This window comes from Protobothrops mucrosquamatus, unplaced genomic scaffold (genome assembly GCF_001527695.2).
Source record: "Protobothrops mucrosquamatus isolate PMUCROS unplaced genomic scaffold, P.Mucros_1.0 scaffold143, whole genome shotgun sequence".
In the NCBI taxonomy this organism is placed as follows: Eukaryota; Metazoa; Chordata; class Lepidosauria; order Squamata; family Viperidae; genus Protobothrops; species Protobothrops mucrosquamatus.
Genome location: NW_015386509.1, coordinates 179,075 through 197,809, shown reverse-complemented (window position 1 = coordinate 197,809; position 18,735 = coordinate 179,075). Strand labels below are relative to the sequence as shown.

The window sequence follows — 18,735 nt, the reverse complement described above, 5'->3', positions numbered from 1 at the left end:
GGCAAATTAAGGCACTCTTGTTTTTATGATTTTTAGAACTTTAAATGCAACACCCATCTTCCCAAATGTGATCGGAAACAGTCTGTACACTAATTCAATAATTTCTGCAGGCCCCTTTTGCATGGTTTTCAACATATACCACACCCTGGACCAATTGACACTTCCAATTACTTTTCAACCACACAGAAGACAATAATAAAAAGGGACAACTGTACATATATTACATGCTAACGTTTTCTATCTTAATTTCAGTTTGACCTGTATCCATCTCTGTTTTCAGTTTGTATGTATGTGTGTACTATAAGTGTACTATACTTTTTGTATTTATTTCTCTCAATATGCATTTTCTACAAACTGTCATTAACAGTTTCTGTGTACCTAAAACTTGTGGCTTGCATTGCAAAGTCTACCAAATAGAATAGTACCTTTATCACTTTAAATGTACAATAATCAGCATGCATGTAATGTTGGATCTGTTTATCAAATTAATCCATTTTCTTGCCTACTTTCATACCTAAAGATGTTTATATCATAAACAAGTTAATGGAAATTATGTAATTATCATTTTACAGGCAAATATAACACAACTTTGTAGGGAATGAAATAAAACATAATTTTATTTTTAAAATTGCATTAAATATAACAAAAAACAAATTTCAGTAAAATGCTAACTCAATAGCAGCAAAAAAACAACAACAGGTAATTCCAATAAAACTCTTCTTAACAATTTCATGTATTATTAAATAACATTTTAAAAAAATCTGCACTTGGTGCAGAAATGCATGACATTTGTTAATCTAAGTAGGTACTTAGATTTTCATGTTTAAGAGTATATATGGATAAAGTCTATTTTTAACTATGTAATACATTTTGTAGCTAGTTGGGAGGGAACACCTTTTGCAAAAGCATTGTTTTAAAAGTGTGTGGCATAAAATAGCCTGGGAAGTCTACAATGCTTTTTATCACAAAGTAGTTCTGGCAGCCGAAGATTGCTAGTTCATTTTGTTCAAACATGTGTGATACCCATAGTACACCACTGGGGATGAACTAGCTTTGTACCAGCCGACTACTAGAATTTGGGGGATGTTGGGTCATCTGGATTTTCTTGCGCCAACCTCACCTTGCATCTGGGAAGGTCTGGCACCAGTTCCCACTTTCACACGGAATGCTGCTAGGTTTTCCCACTGGTGTGGTACCTATTTATCTACTTTTATTTTTACATGCCTTCCAGGAGCAATTTAAAAAAAAAAGTTTTATGTTAGGTTTATTCAAAACCTCTCCATACTAAGAAGGACATGTTACTGTATCATATTCCAATAAATTATATAGCCATGAGTCTATATATCTTCACAAAAAATAGAAAAAAACATAAAAATATGTGGTTTTAGCCTAGCAAGTTTTTTAAGTGAAGAAGTGTTTGTTTTATTTGGGTAATTCCTTGTTTTTAAGCTAAGGACACATTTCCTACAATTCTGCAGTAGAGAAACATCAAGTGTCTCCAATTCACAATGAAAGCTATTGTGTCAGTCTCTTTTTATAGAGAAATATAACAAAAGCCAAAATGAAACATTATGATAACAAGGCAAGTTAATTGTTATTGAGACCCTAGTGTCTGAGATGAAGAAGATAACAAGTGGCCTATTTATTATATAACATGACTCAATGGTGACTTAGACATTGCTGTGAAGAATATGCTAATCACGTAGTTAAACAATACAAGCTTGGAAAGGATTGCAGATCTTTATGCCAAATGCAATTAAGTACTCTATAATCTTGATAAATTGGAAGGATGGGCTGAAATGTGATAAGATAGCACTTCAAATCAAGACATAATTGCTTTGTTCTTGAATGCTAAATAAAAGACTAAAGCAAGTAAATATGGCATATTGTGGACAATGAGGATGAATAAACTTCATTAAAAAAAGCGCAGTACCTAATAATTTCTGCTACAATAAATGACAGCAAAATGGACTAGAAACCTCAATTAAAAATATAGTGGTTAGAATGCAGTTTTTTCTTTCATTTTGTATGTTCATATCTTGAAACAAACATACATTGTTTACATTAAGTGAAGCATGTATCTGTAGCACTTTAGAAATGCAGTAGAATATTGCATATTTTAAAAAGGAAAAAAAGAATCCTCTTTACAATATGTAGGAAACTAGATGTTCCTCTCTTAAGGTACTAGCTTTTAATAAGCAAGAATAGTTATAATTGTGTTGAATCTGAAAAACCTTCTGTTATTTACATTTCTAAGTATTGCTGCTCTACAATTGTAGTCAGGTTGTCCTAAAATGTAGATATGACATTTCTAAAAAAGACCAGATTCACAATAATGTTAAAATACTTGATAATTAAAAAAACTGTATTTAGTGGATAAAGCTGTGAATATACCATCAATATCTTGGAATTACTTGTCTACTGATCTTGAGTATTATTATAGGAAACAATAATGTAACTGTAGGGAAGTAATCAGCTGAAATCTCTTTGGTAGGAATGGTTGTTCTCATTTAGAAGAAAAGTAATACGACTGAGGAAGGAATGGAATATCAGACAAGTTACTCATATATAAAAAATACAAATCTGCCTATGAATAGATGTTTACACAAAACATATATATTGGCCTATCACTGCATTTTTATGACTTAAATCCTTCTCCTCTTCCTCCCTGTCTGCTTTATTGCTATTCATTTTTTCATTTTCTTCGAATCTCTATGATAAATGTAAATGCTTTTCAGACTAACAAGTAATAGATTATCTACAGAACTATACATAATTTGTTATACTGTTTGCAATAAGTGTAATAATTGTGAAGGCTATTTTCCCCAAAATGCAGGTAGTCCTAGACTTATGACTACAATTGAACCCAAAGTTTATGTTGCTAAGTGAGAAATTTGTTAAGTGAGTTTTGCACCATTTTATGACTTTTCTCGTCACATTTCTTAACTGAATAACTGCAGTTGTTAAATTAGTAACACGGTTGTTAAGTGAATCTAGTTTCCCCATTGACTTTGCTTTTCAGAAGGTTACAAAAGGTGATCACATGAGCCTGGGACACTGCTACCATCATAAATGTAAGTCAGTTGTCAAGCATCCGAATCTAAATCATGTAACCATGGGGATGCTACAAGTTCACAAGTGTGAAAAATGGTCATAAGTCACTCTTTGCAGTGCCGTTATAAATTGAAATGGTCACTAAATGAACTGTTGTAAATTGAGGACTACCTAGGTAAATGGATTCCCTTCCCACCATTTTGCTGCTAAAACAGTAGAAAGAAGTTATATGACCTTAGCTAATTTAGGATGCAGGTTTTTTCCTTCACTGATTTAGAAGTAAGACAATTCAGAATAATAAAATGTATACATAAATATGGATTTAAAAATTGCACAGGCACCTAAAATAATGTAATGTAGGACTGAAAGTGGTAGACAGGTGGGAGGTTGTGATGAAGGTAGTATAGAATTCAGTGATGGGCAGCATCTTGGAATCAAAGGCTTAAATTGGTTCTCTCCCTATGAGCTTGAAATCTTGACTTCAGAATATTCTTAAATAATATATTCTATGTGGAACATGGGACCCCTACAATCTCCTAATTTATTTTTTATTCATTAAATTTATACACCACCCATCTTACTCTGAAAAATTTCCTTGCAGCATCATACGCTGATCATAATGAAAATTGAGACCATCAACTTGAATAGTCTAATTTTATTTTGCTACCGTACTTATAAACAGTGATGGGTATGGTAATTCACAAGGTATTAGATATTTCAGAGTGGTCTGATACAGACAACTTTAAGCAAGCAAAGTGGTGTGTGTGTGTTAGTTAATGTAAGTTAGGTTACTCTTTTAGACAGCTTTCTTATAAATGAATATTTATTATTATTGAATTACAATTCTATTTTTAAAAGGTCAATTCCTGAAAAGGTATCAAGAGATGCTTAAAAAACAACTCACATATTAATATCAATAGTTGGGGGGGGGAGGCTAAGAAATGGCTTAGTGCTTTGAAAGAAAAAAAAAGTAGCTTCTCATCATCTTCTTCTTTTAATAAGCAGTTGAGACTGTTCATATTGAATTGATGAAATATATCTTAAATTTCCTGTCTCTAAAATTCAAGTTAATTGTCAATTGTAGTTCCACTGGGGTCAGTTCTTTGCCAGTAAACATTTTAATGAACTGATAAGGAGAAATGACAAACAATTCACAACCTAGAATGTATGATATTAATCAATAACCTTTGCTAACACATATAATCAATAAGATAGTTTTCAGAAGTACTCTCATAGGAAAAAGTAACAAATAGCTAGCTAAGCAGAAGAGTGACCCCAAACTATTCAAGGCCAGAAGCCTAGCTTGCTTTGAGTAACTTCTAGATGTACTTTGGGACAAGGCATGCAGTGGGAAATGAAACTACAGGCTTGCAAGTATTGGTAAAATATTACAAAAGCAAAATCTGCTGAAGTGATAGTTGTATTATGAAAATGTGATTCATCTATGGACATGAATATGAATATCTATTTTTGTAAACGCTAGTTTTAGCCATGTAAGGAAAAGGGGGGGGGGAACACATGTAAGGGAAAAGGGGAACAACTTGATGGTGATCAAGTTTGTGGATTTTGTAGTTTGTGGTTATAAAAGGTTTTGGTGGAAACAAAGATGTTACGCAGGATTTAAGTGAAACCTCCCCATGTCCTTCTTTTGCATAGAATAAAGTTGTGTGACAAATCTCCACCTTGGTGTGTTCAATTGGGTTTTAGCATCCCAGGCAAGGGGTGGGACAACATAATGACTTGAATAAACAGCTGGAGGAGATCCTCATCAAGTTCATGGATAGTAAAAAAAAGAATTTGATACCCAGAAGATAAAATAAAAATTCAAAATGATGTTGAAAGAGTACAGATAAATCAGTAGAGCTAGATTACTCATTAAGGTGATGATTGCTTCAGCTTCAAATACAAAATAATAGTTTGAAGCAAGTACATATGACTTTTCACATAGTATCTTTCTGAAAATTTCTAAAGCAATTGTATCTTTTCAGGATTGTGTAAATAGCTCAACAGGAGAGCTATTAAATTTAATACAATTAAAAAAATAAACTTATTTAAAAAGTTGCAGACTGGTGCTATGTTTGCATCCCTATGCTTGCATCCCTATGCTGTCCAAACACTTTTTTTGTTTTGAATCCAACATACTTCATACTCCTGTCATTCATTTAAGAGAATAAAAAAAGATAAACATATTTGACAAACGTACATGTGAAAAGGGTCTTGAAACTTTAGATGTTCACCAATTGAATATTAGTCAGCAGTATTCATAAGGCTGTTAAAAAGAGAAAGGTAGTTTTATATTTCAGCATAGAAGTACAGTTCTTAGGTCTGCCATGATGTGTTGACACATTGAATAGTTCCTGGCACTATTCTTTAAGGAAGATTCAGAGAATATGGACAGGTACAAATAAGGATGGCAAGCATGAACAAGAGATAGAAAAATAACTGTTTGGAGAACAGACTGAAGGAATAAATACTTTTAGCCATGAAAAAAAATATGGTTGTGGAAGGACTGTGACAGTTATTTTCAGATATTTGAAGAGATATTGCAGAAGAATAGCAAGATCTTAGTGAGAGTGCCAGGATATGGGAAGCAACATCTACATTATCTCATTGTTCCCATCAACATGTCAAAAGCAGTGATGTGATAAGTTCTGTCCCTTTTGCTATAAGTTGTCTCTTTTGAACATGTGTGCAATGTTTTGACTAATACAGGAAAGTTGCTTTCATCAGTCTAATCCTGCCCCTGCCTCCATTATATGGAACAATGATAATAAATGATAAGAAGGAATATTTGGAAATGTCGTATATTTGAACAGTTGACATTTTAATGTAACAAGTAAAAACAGAAAAACATTGGAACCAATTACCAAGGCATATGATGAGCTCCATTTTGTTAGACACATTTAAAGAATGGCAGGCCTGGTGTCAGAGAACTTTTAATTTTAATTTGGATTCATGCGTTCAGTAGTCAGTTGACTCAGCTCTTTCCATTCACTGGCTTTTGATTGTGTAATACAATACCAAATAAGTCCATTTTGTTTTTTCTCTGTGCCAAATACATCTAAGATTTTTTTGCTCTTGGAATATGAAGAACCTAATATTCAAACATTAAATTTAGTTTAGAATATGTCTGTGGAGATTCTCAGTCATCCAGGTCATGGTTACCCCAAAGGTGCTTTTTCAAAAGGCAACTGGACTTTGTTTTTCCTTGAAGACGTTCACTTCTCATCCAATAAACTTCAGTTCAATTAGTTTACAATAGCCAAAGCAGTTGTATCTTACATGTTAAACACATGGGGACATTTCAGTTCTATGCAAGTTTTCAGATTTGCTGTTCTCACTGTATGTCTTTAGACGTACTGTTAATCAAGAATACATATGATTGCAGCTCAAGAATTTAAATATTTTAGCATGAAGAAAACCATTGCCTATGTATCTTACACTGAGTTAGAGTTGCTTGGCACGTAATTCCTCTTTGGTGCTAAAACTAATGAAGCAGCATATATGTATGTGTATGATATTTGGCTCATAAACCTTTGAAGGACATTTTCTTGATTGTTAGTCCAGTATCCTAAATATGCTTTTGTAGAGAATGTACATTTAGATGAGCCATCTATTCCCTTTTAATGATAATGGTGACAGTTTCAGTGTCAGAGTCATTATGAATAGGTAGAAAACAGAGAATAGTTATTGCTACATCCATCAGTGCTTTTCTGTCTATAGTTGCCTTGCAGTCAGTATCACAAATAATATTTGAATTTATTTAAGTAGTTATATAATCACATGCACTTAAATGCAAGGTTGCTTGTGTGTCACATGTTGTATATTTTATACTTTAGGTATGTTCATTTTTCATGCAACCTCAAAATAGGAATAAAATCATCAATAGATTAAAAGAAGATTGAATTATTTTGTTTGTCAGAAAAGATAAAAACAGAGCAATTATTATAGTCTTTATTTTATTTACTGCCTAGATATATGATTTCACATCCCTCTTTAATTTTGAAAACTTTTAAATAAATATACATGCTTGGGTAAACATTGTCTTTTTTATTTAGAGGTGTGAATTTAATGTATTGCAACATCTAGAATGAACAAGCATCGCCCCCTTTGTATTCAGAAACTAGATCAAATTTAGACTTGTCTCGTAGGAGGACGCCTTCTGCTCCTCCATACTTGGAAGCTTGTTTTTACAGAATGTAATAGATGCCTTATTCTTAACCATATTGGAGGTTATGCTGTCACAATGGTGGATAACAAAGGGTTTTTTTAATTCACTGTTCCAATGTGATACTAGGCAATAATGGGATTCATATACAGGTGTCGTGGAGTCACAGCATCAGCCTTTGTGTCATTTGAAACTGGCTTGCTACAAGCAGTTCAACTAGAGAAGGCAGAAATAAAATTATAACTTTTGATTACTCAGTGCTTCACTTAATGACCAAATGGGAAGTGAGGAAAATGATTTTCTGCTTAGTGACTGCAAAGCCTAGCAATGGAATTCCCAGTCCCGATTATGGATGCTAAGTGAGGACCACCTGCACTCCCACCTTTCTTGTTGGTTTATTACATCTATGTCCCACTGCAATCAACATTTGGCAGTTAATGTAATATGGGGAGAAAAGTTTGAAACATCCCTGATAGGAACAAAATTAGCATAGCATCATAACAAAATAATAAGAATAAAACAACTAATAAAATTAAAAGAGAGACAGACTAGTGTAATTAGGTTGCCCTCCAGAAAGAACAGTTCTGTTTTCAGCAGATTTCAGAATCCAATTTGATTTCTGCATCAGTTGCTTCAGCCAGAGTTGGTCTAATATTCCAAGGTGCCCAAGTGCTAAGCCATTAATCGAGTTATCAGTAAAAACCAACACTTTAAATTATACCTGGAAGCTAATTGGTAGCCAATGCAGAATGCTAGCAAATAATAATATACATCTAATGGTGTGTGTCAATTAGTCCATGGACTATTGCATTCTGGAATAACTGTAGCTTACAAATAGTCTTTAAAGTTAACTCTGCATACAGCAAATGCAGGTGTCTGAATGGTAATAAGGTTGTGAGTTACCATGGTGAGATCTTCTTATGCCAGATGAGCCTCAGTGGATGCAGCAACTAAAGGAAAGGCCCTTCTAATGATAAATGTCACTTGTTGCACTATCTAGAGCCATATATTAAAAGGCTGCCAAAATCACAAACCTGCTGTTTAAGAATAGTGCCTGCCCATCCAAACATAACATTAGTATTGATGAAAAACTTCAACGAACAAACTATTTCTATCCTGCAAGATGGAATCTGGGTTGGTCCACCAGGACCAGAGGTTTATTTCTGTCTTGTTTAGTTTAAACCTCAGCTATTTTGTCTCATCCAGAGTCTGAGGCCATCTAAACTCCAAGAAGGAACATAAACTGCTTTTCCCCTACAGGTCGGGATAGTGATATAAAGTTGAGTATCATCTGCATATGATGGTACTATACCCCAAATTGTCAGATGATCTTGTCCAGCAGCTTTGTATAGATATTAAAGACGAATAGAGGTAGAACTGATCCCTGTGAAACTGCAAAGGAGGGGCGATTGAGCTGACCACTCCTCATTCCAGTGGAATTAGCCCTTTCAATGAGGAAGAAGCAGAACTACAAGGGAGTACCTTCATTGTTTAACTGTGTAAGGTAACTGAATAAACTACCATGGTCATTGATATCAAAAGCAATGAGAGATATAAAAAGACCCTTTATCCAGGTCCAAACTGAGATCTTCAATAAAAACAACTGATGCTGGCCCTAAAAAGGATCAAGATAAGCCATGCCATTTAAGGTGATCCACGGTTGATCCATTACCACCATGTTAACAACCTTCCTGAAAAAGGAAAATTTGGAAAATGAGCAATAGTTACAGTATTTAAAAATTTTGGGTTTTTACACAGTGGTATCTTGGTGCTCGACTGCTTTGAAACTCATTGAATTTGGTACTCAATGCATTTTCATGCGAAAAATTTGTCTCAGTACTTATCGTTTGTTTGGTACTCAACACATAAGCTAGAACTTGTTGGTGTTGGCTGCCTTGTGATTCACTATATTATTTCTTATGGGGAAAAATTGTTTGGTACTCATCATTTTTGGTACTCATAGTGCCTCACGGAACCAATTAACGATGAGTACCAAGTTACCACTGTACAGTGTTGTCCTGTAAAGGCTATAGGAGGTCTCAACAAGGACTATTTCCTGGCTGTACATTAGAAGTGCACAATTTTAAGCCTGATGGCTGTATGTACTATGTGTATTTAAGTGCCTCTTCCAGATATTTTACCAAAGTCATTGTCAAACTGTATGTTATCCTAAGAGTACATGTTTTACTGATTTTATTACATTTAAATAAAATCAATGGAAGTTTTTTAAAAAAAATTCTATGAAGTGCATTTCCTAGCATGCCACTCCAAGAGCAGTTATCATCCATAGACATGGATGTGGAGGTTGGGGGTGGGGAGTGCATTGTTCAGTATACCACAGATTAAATTTGAGACATTTTACTAGGAAACCCATATTTTCACTACTGAATCATCATGAGTGGTATGAATGTGTATGAATAAATGAGCTATAGGAAGTGGAAACAATGTATTTTCTTTACATAAACAAAAGTAAATGATTTGATTCAAAGCAACTTTATGGGAATGCATTTAGATATAATGGGCCAAACCTAATGCTAGGCATAATATTACTGACAGTTATTAACATGACATTAGTGATTACAAATAACAAAGCAAAGCTGTGTATGGTAATTAAGAAAAGCATTTGATTGTTTTCTGTACTCCAAGCTGAAGTCAGCTGCAATATTTCAATGCTTCTTGGATGTAAGCACATATGAACAAATGCAATTTAATTGCATATTGCAAAATTATAGGGTTTATATATATATATATATATATATAATCAGGATTATAAAAATCAGGATCAAAAGAGTTTCAGAAATGTCAGATGGAAAGAGGACAATGACCGTGTTAGCATTATGTTTCTTTTACATATGGCATTATGTGAACAATTCAAATGTTTTTCAGCAACTCTAAATAACTGAACAAATATTGTTTGTTTGGGTGATATGCTGGGGTTAAGGTGTTGCAGAGAAAATTTGGAAGAGAAAGTAATATGTTTAATACCTTTACCTTTACAGAATATATGAGATTAATCAAGCAAGTAAATGAGTAAAAGTTGGATAACAAAATTAAAACTGATAAAGCATATATAAAATATGCATATAAAAGCATTTTTATATTCAGTTAGCCTTATTGCATATTATTTCTTTCATTTCCCCCATCTTTAGATTTCAAATGCCCTCAAACACTAAGAATGTAATTCCCAATAAAAACCAATATGTATAAGAACAAAAAATGATAGCCTGTTTAAGGAAAAAGGATTAAAATCAAGATTAATATTCAGAAAAACAGTTTACAAATATTTTTTATTAAAATTATGGAGTATGTTTTCAAATGTGAGCTATCAAGAGTATATGCTTCCCTTCAAATGCATAAGTAAAAAGATCATAACAGTGAACAAAATTAAATATGTAATAGTTGCATTTTTGAGAGAGTTGATGCGGGTTTTTTTCTCGGAATTAAAGCTGCCAGTTTGAATATCATGATGTTCATTTTGTAATGCTGTTAAGCCTGTGAAGCAATACAGAAATGATTTTTTAAAAATCACAGATCATTGCCTAGCACAAAACCAGTCAAATAATTTTCTTATATACAAAAAAAATCATACTTTGTGCCATTCTCAATTTTTATTTCTTAAGTTTGGAATTAGGAACTCACTTTCTGTTTCCTTAGAACTGAAGAATCTAGAAAGTTGTTTTGTACTGACTTTTATTCGTGGTTCATTCCACATAGTTTGTCTACAGTGACTAGCAGTGGTTGACCAATATATTGGGCAATATTCTTTCCCAGCTCTATTTAAAAATGTGAATCTGAGATCTTCCATACAAAATACATGTGCTTGATTACTAGGCTGTTGCTTTTCTTCTAAGTAGTGAACTATTTATACAGGCTTATATTGATCTACCAGTGATTGAAAGATAAATATATTCTGCTTTCTTTTATAGAAACGTATAGAGCCAGGAAGTATCATGTTACTATTATAGTATCAGATAAAGGCATTGATGTTTTTATGAACCTTAAAACTTCAGTCTGAATCATTCCACCAAACCATTTTTCTTCTTTTCTTCTTTTCTATCCTAAAATTTCATTAGAAATGTTCTTGAGTTCTTTCCATTTCAACCCATTACAAAATAATTTACCTGTTGAATATATATTTTTCTGCTATAGTATCTGTTTTATGGATTTAAAAGTAGAATGGTGTATTATGAAGGGCACAAATGATCTATAACAGCAAAAATGGTGTGGCAGATGCTGAGGTATTTGTTATATGTTTGGTGATTTTTTGAGACATGTAACCCAATATAGAAGAGGAGGATGTTTTTGCTGGGAGAAAAACATGCAATAGTTCAGAAATGTTACCACTAACCCAGATATTCTGTTCAGTTATTAATTCTACTGCACAGACAATGTGTATTTAAGTAAGATGAAAAGTGGCTGGGGACAAAAACATAGAACTATAGGTACAGGTAAGACATAGCCAGCTATACAAACACTTAAAGCAATAGAATGTGGGTACATATTAGCTCTGCCCAATATATTCTTTCTATACTGCTTGTATAGTGAATCAGTTTCTGAAGAGGGAGCTTTCTATACTTTAGAAGCACTCTGCAGAGTGGAGGGGATAGACTTAATCTTCACAACAGCCTCTAAAAAGGCGGTTAGGTTATATCAAACTGTTGCTCCAAAGTCACCTAGTGCATATTTGAATTTGAAATTCTCAGCCCTAATATGGTATCCTAATTACTATGTAGTTTTGATGATTAATGCATGCATCAGGCAAATCTATGAAATTAAACATGGTTCTTCCCTGGTTTCTATGTTATACAACACATTATTCAATTTCTGCTCAGTTTTTAAAAATGTGCCAAATCTTTCAGCCCAATCTTTTTCTTTTCTTTTCTTTTCTTTTAAAGGGACAACTTTATATATTTAAAAAAAATGAAATGGAAAATATCATTTATAAAGTGATGAAAAGATGGGTACATTCTTCAGTATGGAATGATTAGACAAAGATATATGTCAAGGATGATACACTACGTTCAATGTTTTTTAATTTCTTTTTTCCTTTTGTACTTAATAAAATTTATCAAAAAAAAAAAGATGGGTACATTCTTAAGTTTTGGAATAAGCTGGAAATGTACCTTAGATTGGCAAATTGCAGGCATCTTGTTTTCCTTTTTCCCCCTTTTCCTTCTTGAAATAATGCTGTGGAAATAATGCTTGTTATGTTGCAAAATTTGAAGAAATATGCCACTCTTCTAAGGCAACATTGTTATACAGTTTTAGGTAAGATTCAGTACTCATCCCTTTAAAAAATAATTATCCCACCTTAGTCATCTCTTAAGAAATATTTTACTTAGTTCTGCATGCAACCTGCAGTATTTGTTCTCAAAGACAAAAGTGCCATGAAAAAAGGGATGCAATTTTAATTCATACTCAATAATTTGGAGAGGATGTTTATGAAGAGAGAAAGCAAGAGTGAGTGAGAGAGCTATTCATGCTGCTGTATATCACACCGAAGAACTAAGCTGCTGTGTGTGTGTGTGTGTGTGTGTGTGTGTATGATAAAAAAACCAATGAAAGCCGAACACCAAGAGGAATATAAAACTTTAAAATTTAATGGGCCAAGCTTTCGTCAGAATCCTCTGACATCATCAGGGCCTTAAAACAGCAATCTGGAAGAAGCCTTTATATAGCGTTCGCAGCCTGCATCCGGCTCCTGCTACGCGTTAACGGACCCAGCTGTTCCTGCCGTATCTGGAGCAAGGCACCTACGTCAACATAGGGGATCTCCTTGAGTGCCTTGCGCTTTCTGTTCTCTGCACTCTCCCTCCGGGTGGGGGAAACCTCCTTCATTTCATCTATTTGTAACGCACGAGTTTCATCTATCTGTAACGCACAAGTTTCATCTATCTGTAATGCACGAGTAAACACGCTATGATGACGCGATCTTGCCGGAGTAAGGAAGAGGACCCTCTGAGAGGGAACGGAGAGGCTTTGGTGTGGGGCATATGGCAACGGCAACCACCTCCCCCCTCCCCCCTCCCCCAGGGGTTGCATTTGCATGCCCCACAGATCAACAGCTGCCCCAACAAACTTCCTTGGCTTATAAGCCAGACGGGCATGGCATAGCAGCTTGTGCCCACCGGAGAAGGGAACGAGATCCCCTGCAGAGGGAATGTAAAAATGCCCAGGGATGTGGGGAACGGAGGAAAGTATGCCGGCAAAAGAGCAGAAACACCGGGACACGGGGGTGGGTTGTTTTGATGTTATGCACAGACGGGTTGTTTCTGGGAGAGGGGATCAAGACGAAGGAGGGTGACTCCTGGGTGATGACATAGAATTGTTTCCATTATTTCTTGGTTTTGTTTGGATTTTCATCTAGGTTGATGGTGATACAAGTGATTTTTTTTAAAAAAAATAATTCTAGGCCTTACACTACAGTTTTTTTGCAACATTTTCCTGCATCAAAATAATAAGATGCCATGCTAGTTGTGCTGCTTTGTCTAAGTGGTGTAATAACAAAAATGTTGCCCAATGTGGAAAAGGAGAATGTTTTCACTGGGACAGAAACATGCAAGTTTAGATCTGGTATAAACTTACACAGCCAGATATATTTTTCCTTCTAAAGAAATCAGCTCATCCCATTAATTTTCCCTTCATATTTTTTCAGATTGATAAAACTTCTATCCTCAGCACATAGTTGTAATGTCAGCTGAAAGATAGTACAAATCTTGTGACATTTGAGTCTGAAGTTTCCTACTATTGATTTCAAAACCCCTGTGCTTTCCTTTCAGATAAACAGTGTCAAGAACCATAGATTTTGATGCTGATAATTTGACTGTAAACAAATATAAAAGCTACCTTTTTTCTTTATACACATTTAGCATTTTTTTTAAAAAAAATATTTAATGTATTCATAAATCACTAATTCAAAATGTAGTATTTAACAATAGAATAATGTCATAATATAGTGGAGTAATAAAACCATGATATAGTACCAATAGCAACGTTTGGCTCAAATTTAACTTTGGCTATTGGAAAAAAAAACAGTGCTCAAGTAGCTGTCTAAGGCTAGGAGAATAGGTTCATATACAGCCCCATATACAGCACATTGTGGTCATCCATAGATAGGGTAATAAGATCATGAGTGGCTGTCATCAGCTGTCTAGGAAAGATGACAGTTTTCATACAACCTTCCTGGCCAAGATCTCCAGCAGGAGCTGGGAGCTCAGAGATGCATATTCTGAGCTATGAGTTCAGGGACCCATACTTTCCTACTTTGAAAGTGCACTTTCAAATAGAGCAGATCCCCATTAGAAGCCAAACTTGGTATCACCCCAGAATCAGCATTTCTAATGGATTGTGAAAATAATCTTGAGGAACATGAGAAAAACCCATAGCCAGCCAATGACCAAGAAATAGAATTCTGGCCATTGTAATTACCAATTTATCATATGTAATTGGTATCACCAGCATATTTCTATCTCAACCCATACTGATGGATGGCGTTTTCCTACTTTTTTGTGTAAGTATTAAATGTGACAGAAAATAAAGAAGTCCTGGGGCTCTTCATATTGAAGTGCCTGCTGGCTCAATATCTCTACTCCCAACCAATATCTGGACCCACTCATTCAGGGAGTGGAACTACACTAAAACATGTTCCAAGATAGGCAGATAATATAGAAGATATCAACAAAGATCCCTAAGAGGTCTAAACAGTATAAGAGTGACTACCATCCTTATTTTACTCAAACTCATCAGTAAGAATAACTGATGCAGTCTCTGCTCTGTGCCTCCATTTGAATCCTGGCTACCACAGTTCCAGATAATCAATTTCTTCTGAAAATACTTGTAATGGCCACACTATCACTTCTTCAACATGCTTATCAGCTTTACCTAGGATCTCTATTTTTTCAAAATTTGCAACACTGTTATCAGTGATAAGCTGACCATACAGTATAAACCTATTGATAAAATAAAGCTGGTTTTTTTTTGTCATGGATATATTTTCTACATATGTTTGGCTCATTTGCCCCTTGGAACAATAAACTATCAAATAAGCAAGTTCTGAACATGGCTTATTGTCTTGGCTTTCAACTGACAGGAAGACAGAATTCTATTATTCAGATGTGATTGGGGACTTCGGGGTAATGCACAGCAGGATTTCTTTGTCATAATCAACATATGAGAGAAGGAAAGGAGACATAATGAGGACTGTATTGCTAGGAAATTAGTCCACTTGCTCTTGGTTTCATGTTGATGAGCACCCAAATACAGCAAATATATTTAATAAACATATTCTTAATGAAAATAAAGGTTTTATTGTATATTGCACCATATATTGGCATTCAAATTAAAATTGCATTATACTATATATTTTTTAAAAAACTATCTTGAATAGAATTTTTAGACAGATTAGTGTAGAATTTATTATGTCATTAAAATTGTCTGTTAACTTTCAAAAAAAGTTTTTGTTTTTAAGCCTATATTTTGTGGATTTTTTGCTTTCTGTGTTGTTTTTCTTATTGCTAAATATTATTACCAAATCATATATATATGATGTATAAATATGTCATTTTCATTTAAATTTTCTAATTATAAATTTCAGACTAAGCCATCAGCTCAGAGATGAACATTATTATTTTCCATTCATTTTCATAATGAAGAGATTATAAAGCTCTTTGTAAGAGACAACTTGAGATCTTAGAATTCTTGGTTCTTCTATGAATTCTTATACTGATCATAATGCTTTCCACCTCTCTAGGCCTTGCCATTTGTGGATCACAAAGTGGATTATAACAGAATAGTGATTAAAGAACTGCAGATCCTCTGTGAGATAGGTAAGCATTATTATTCTCCTTTTACAGATGGGGGAATCAGGGACAGAGAGGTGTGAGGTGCAATCCTATATATTCCTACCAGAAGTGAGCCCCATTGAGTTCAATGGGATTTGCTCCCAAGTGAGTATAGGATTGCGGTTTTAGATTTTTATGTAATTTTATTTCCTTTTTCCTTTCCCTCCTTGCAAAAGGCAAAACCAGACATAGCTCAGATATGTTCATATTCTCTCCTTTAACTACAGAACAATTCTTCTTTCCACATAACCTCTCTGACTCTATTTCCCCAACTGTAAAGCAAGGATAATAATACAGGTTGAGACAAATTTTCTATATTGGCACATTTTAGTGCTTGCAGAAAACTACAAAGATTAATTATGCTCCCACTATAGAGGCCAATCACATTCTTTTAGAGTTTGGAGTACAGGAAAAGATTCTTCCATAGGATATAAAATAAATTAAATGAGTTTCAGAGAATCAACTTTTGGGAAAAAAATATATAGAAATACTCAGAAAGAAATTCAGGTAGTCCTTTACTTAAGACCACAATTGAGCCCAAAATTTCTGTTGCTAAGCAAGACAGTTGTTAAGTGAGTTTTGCTCCATTTTACAATCTTTCTTGCCACAGTTGTTAAGTGAATCACTGCAGTTGTTAAGTTAGTAACACAGTTGTTAAGTGAATCTGGTTTCCCCATTGACTTTGCTTGTTGGAAAATCACAAAAGATGATCATATGATCAGGTCACTGCAACCATCATAAATATGAGTCAGTTGCCAAGAGTCTGAATTTTGACCACATGACCATGGGGATGCTGCAACGGTAATGTGTGAAAAACAATCCTGTAATTTTTTTCAGTGCCATTATAATTTAAAATGGTCACTACATGAACTGTTGCAGGTCAAGGATTGCCTGTATCCTAGTAGTCTTTAAATACAGGTTTTACATATATCCAGTGCTTTTTTTCTAAAAATAAAAAAAAAAAGGTGCCGGAACTCACACATGTCATACAACCCGCCTTGCCTACCCTACAAGGTTCCATCCCAAAAAGGTGCCGGAACTCCGTTCTGTGCGTTCTATGAGAAAAAAAGCCTTGCATATATCTGCAGTAATCATTCGAGGGAATCTTGTTAATGGTCAAGCAAATTAAATACTATGTAGGTAAAGATACAGATAACATGCGTGTGTACATACATACTGTTTAATTAGGATTTAGAAGAATATTTTCCACATAGAAAGCCACAGATGGATCATGACACATTTGTGCCTGAAGCTGGTAATAAAAAAACTAAATGCTTAAGTCTATAATTCACTTCTCCAGCATCCCCAAGAACTGCAGAGGTATTGGTTCTTGTTAATGATGCTTGTGTGATGAGAGATATTTTTATTTAGATAAATAAGGTAAATTAGATCTAGTTAAAACCAAGTTCTTAAATTTAAATGAATTTCTTCCTATTAAGTTGACTTAAGTCTAGCCAATTTGGCTCAGATAGAAAGAAACTGGTAAATCTTTTATATGCCATAATTTTGAGTAAGATTCTATTTCTTTTTCAGATTGTGGAAGCAGTTTCACTATTCAGTTTTTATACTACAGTCCACATAAGCACCAAATGAATAAAATGCAGCAATATTTACTAACAAAAGTAATAAATTATAAGATAATTTAACATTCAATAGTCATTTCAGACTTCATGTTTATTTCAGTTTTAAGAAATAATATTGTTATCAAATTATCCCCTTCCCCAAAAAATTATAGATTGTTGTTGTTAGTTGCGAAGTCGTGTCCGACCCATCGTGATCCCATGGACAACATTCCTCCTTACTTGTAATATTTCTTTATAATTTTTTTAAATTTATATTTTACTGGATTATTGTATTGTATCCAGAAAAATTCTTTCCCAGTATTCACTCTTTCCCTTCCCTTTTCCAAACTTCAGATGTCTAATTTGGTGGGATAATGATAGGACTAGCAAGAACAATGGAAGACTAATTACTGATCCCATCGGGGAGGTACAGCTCCCATGTGTCTTCTAGCTGAAGGAGTTGTATGGCTACATTTTAGCTGTAGGGCTAAATATAGATATAATTGTACTTACTACTTTTCAGGTTAATGGTAAGCTTAGAGAAAGGGAAAGGAAAGGAAAAAGGAAAAGAGAAAGAAAAGGAATGGATTAGGAGCAAAGCCTGTCGTGAACCAGACTCAAATTGCAGGTTCTGATTATTTTTGTTTGAGGAGGTTGACTTAGAATATGTTCTGGAGTCTGCAGATTGGGAAAACAGATTTACATGAATATAAAATTTATTAATTTCAATGGAATTTCTGTAGGGGCCTTCATGACATTTCCGTTTTTGTGACTTAATTAGTCTACATCTATGCATTTTGGAAGGCTGACTTAAAATACATAATACAAAAATAAAGTGACCTGGAATGTGATTTAAAACACATACAAGTACAAATGGTTGAAATACTACATGATAGTATTTATAGTAAATGACACTACTTTCACTAATAAGAAATATGTGAATATAATAAATTATATAAGGATGATGAACTTTTGTTTTAAGGATTTTTTGTGCATTATGAGTAATCTCACACAATATTTAATAAAGTAATCCAACTTGTGGCCATGGGAAATAACCTATATTGATTTCAGTGGTGTACACCCTCATGCGCCAACTGAATGAGAGCACCAA

At 34.1% G+C, this 18,735-nt stretch overlaps 1 protein-coding gene across 1 annotated transcript in view; it reads left to right on the top strand.

Moving 5' to 3' along the window:
- PCDH10 (protocadherin 10) overlaps nucleotides 1-18,735 on the top strand; it is a 46,071-nt gene that overhangs the window by 23,598 nt on the left and 3,738 nt on the right. Inside the window, exon 5 of the mRNA XM_015813220.1 lies at nucleotides 15,972-16,047. Coding sequence (XP_015668706.1) covers nucleotides 15,972-16,006 — 35 coding nt within the window. The 3' untranslated portion in view covers nucleotides 16,007-16,047. The remainder of the gene's footprint in view (nucleotides 1-15,971; nucleotides 16,048-18,735) is intronic.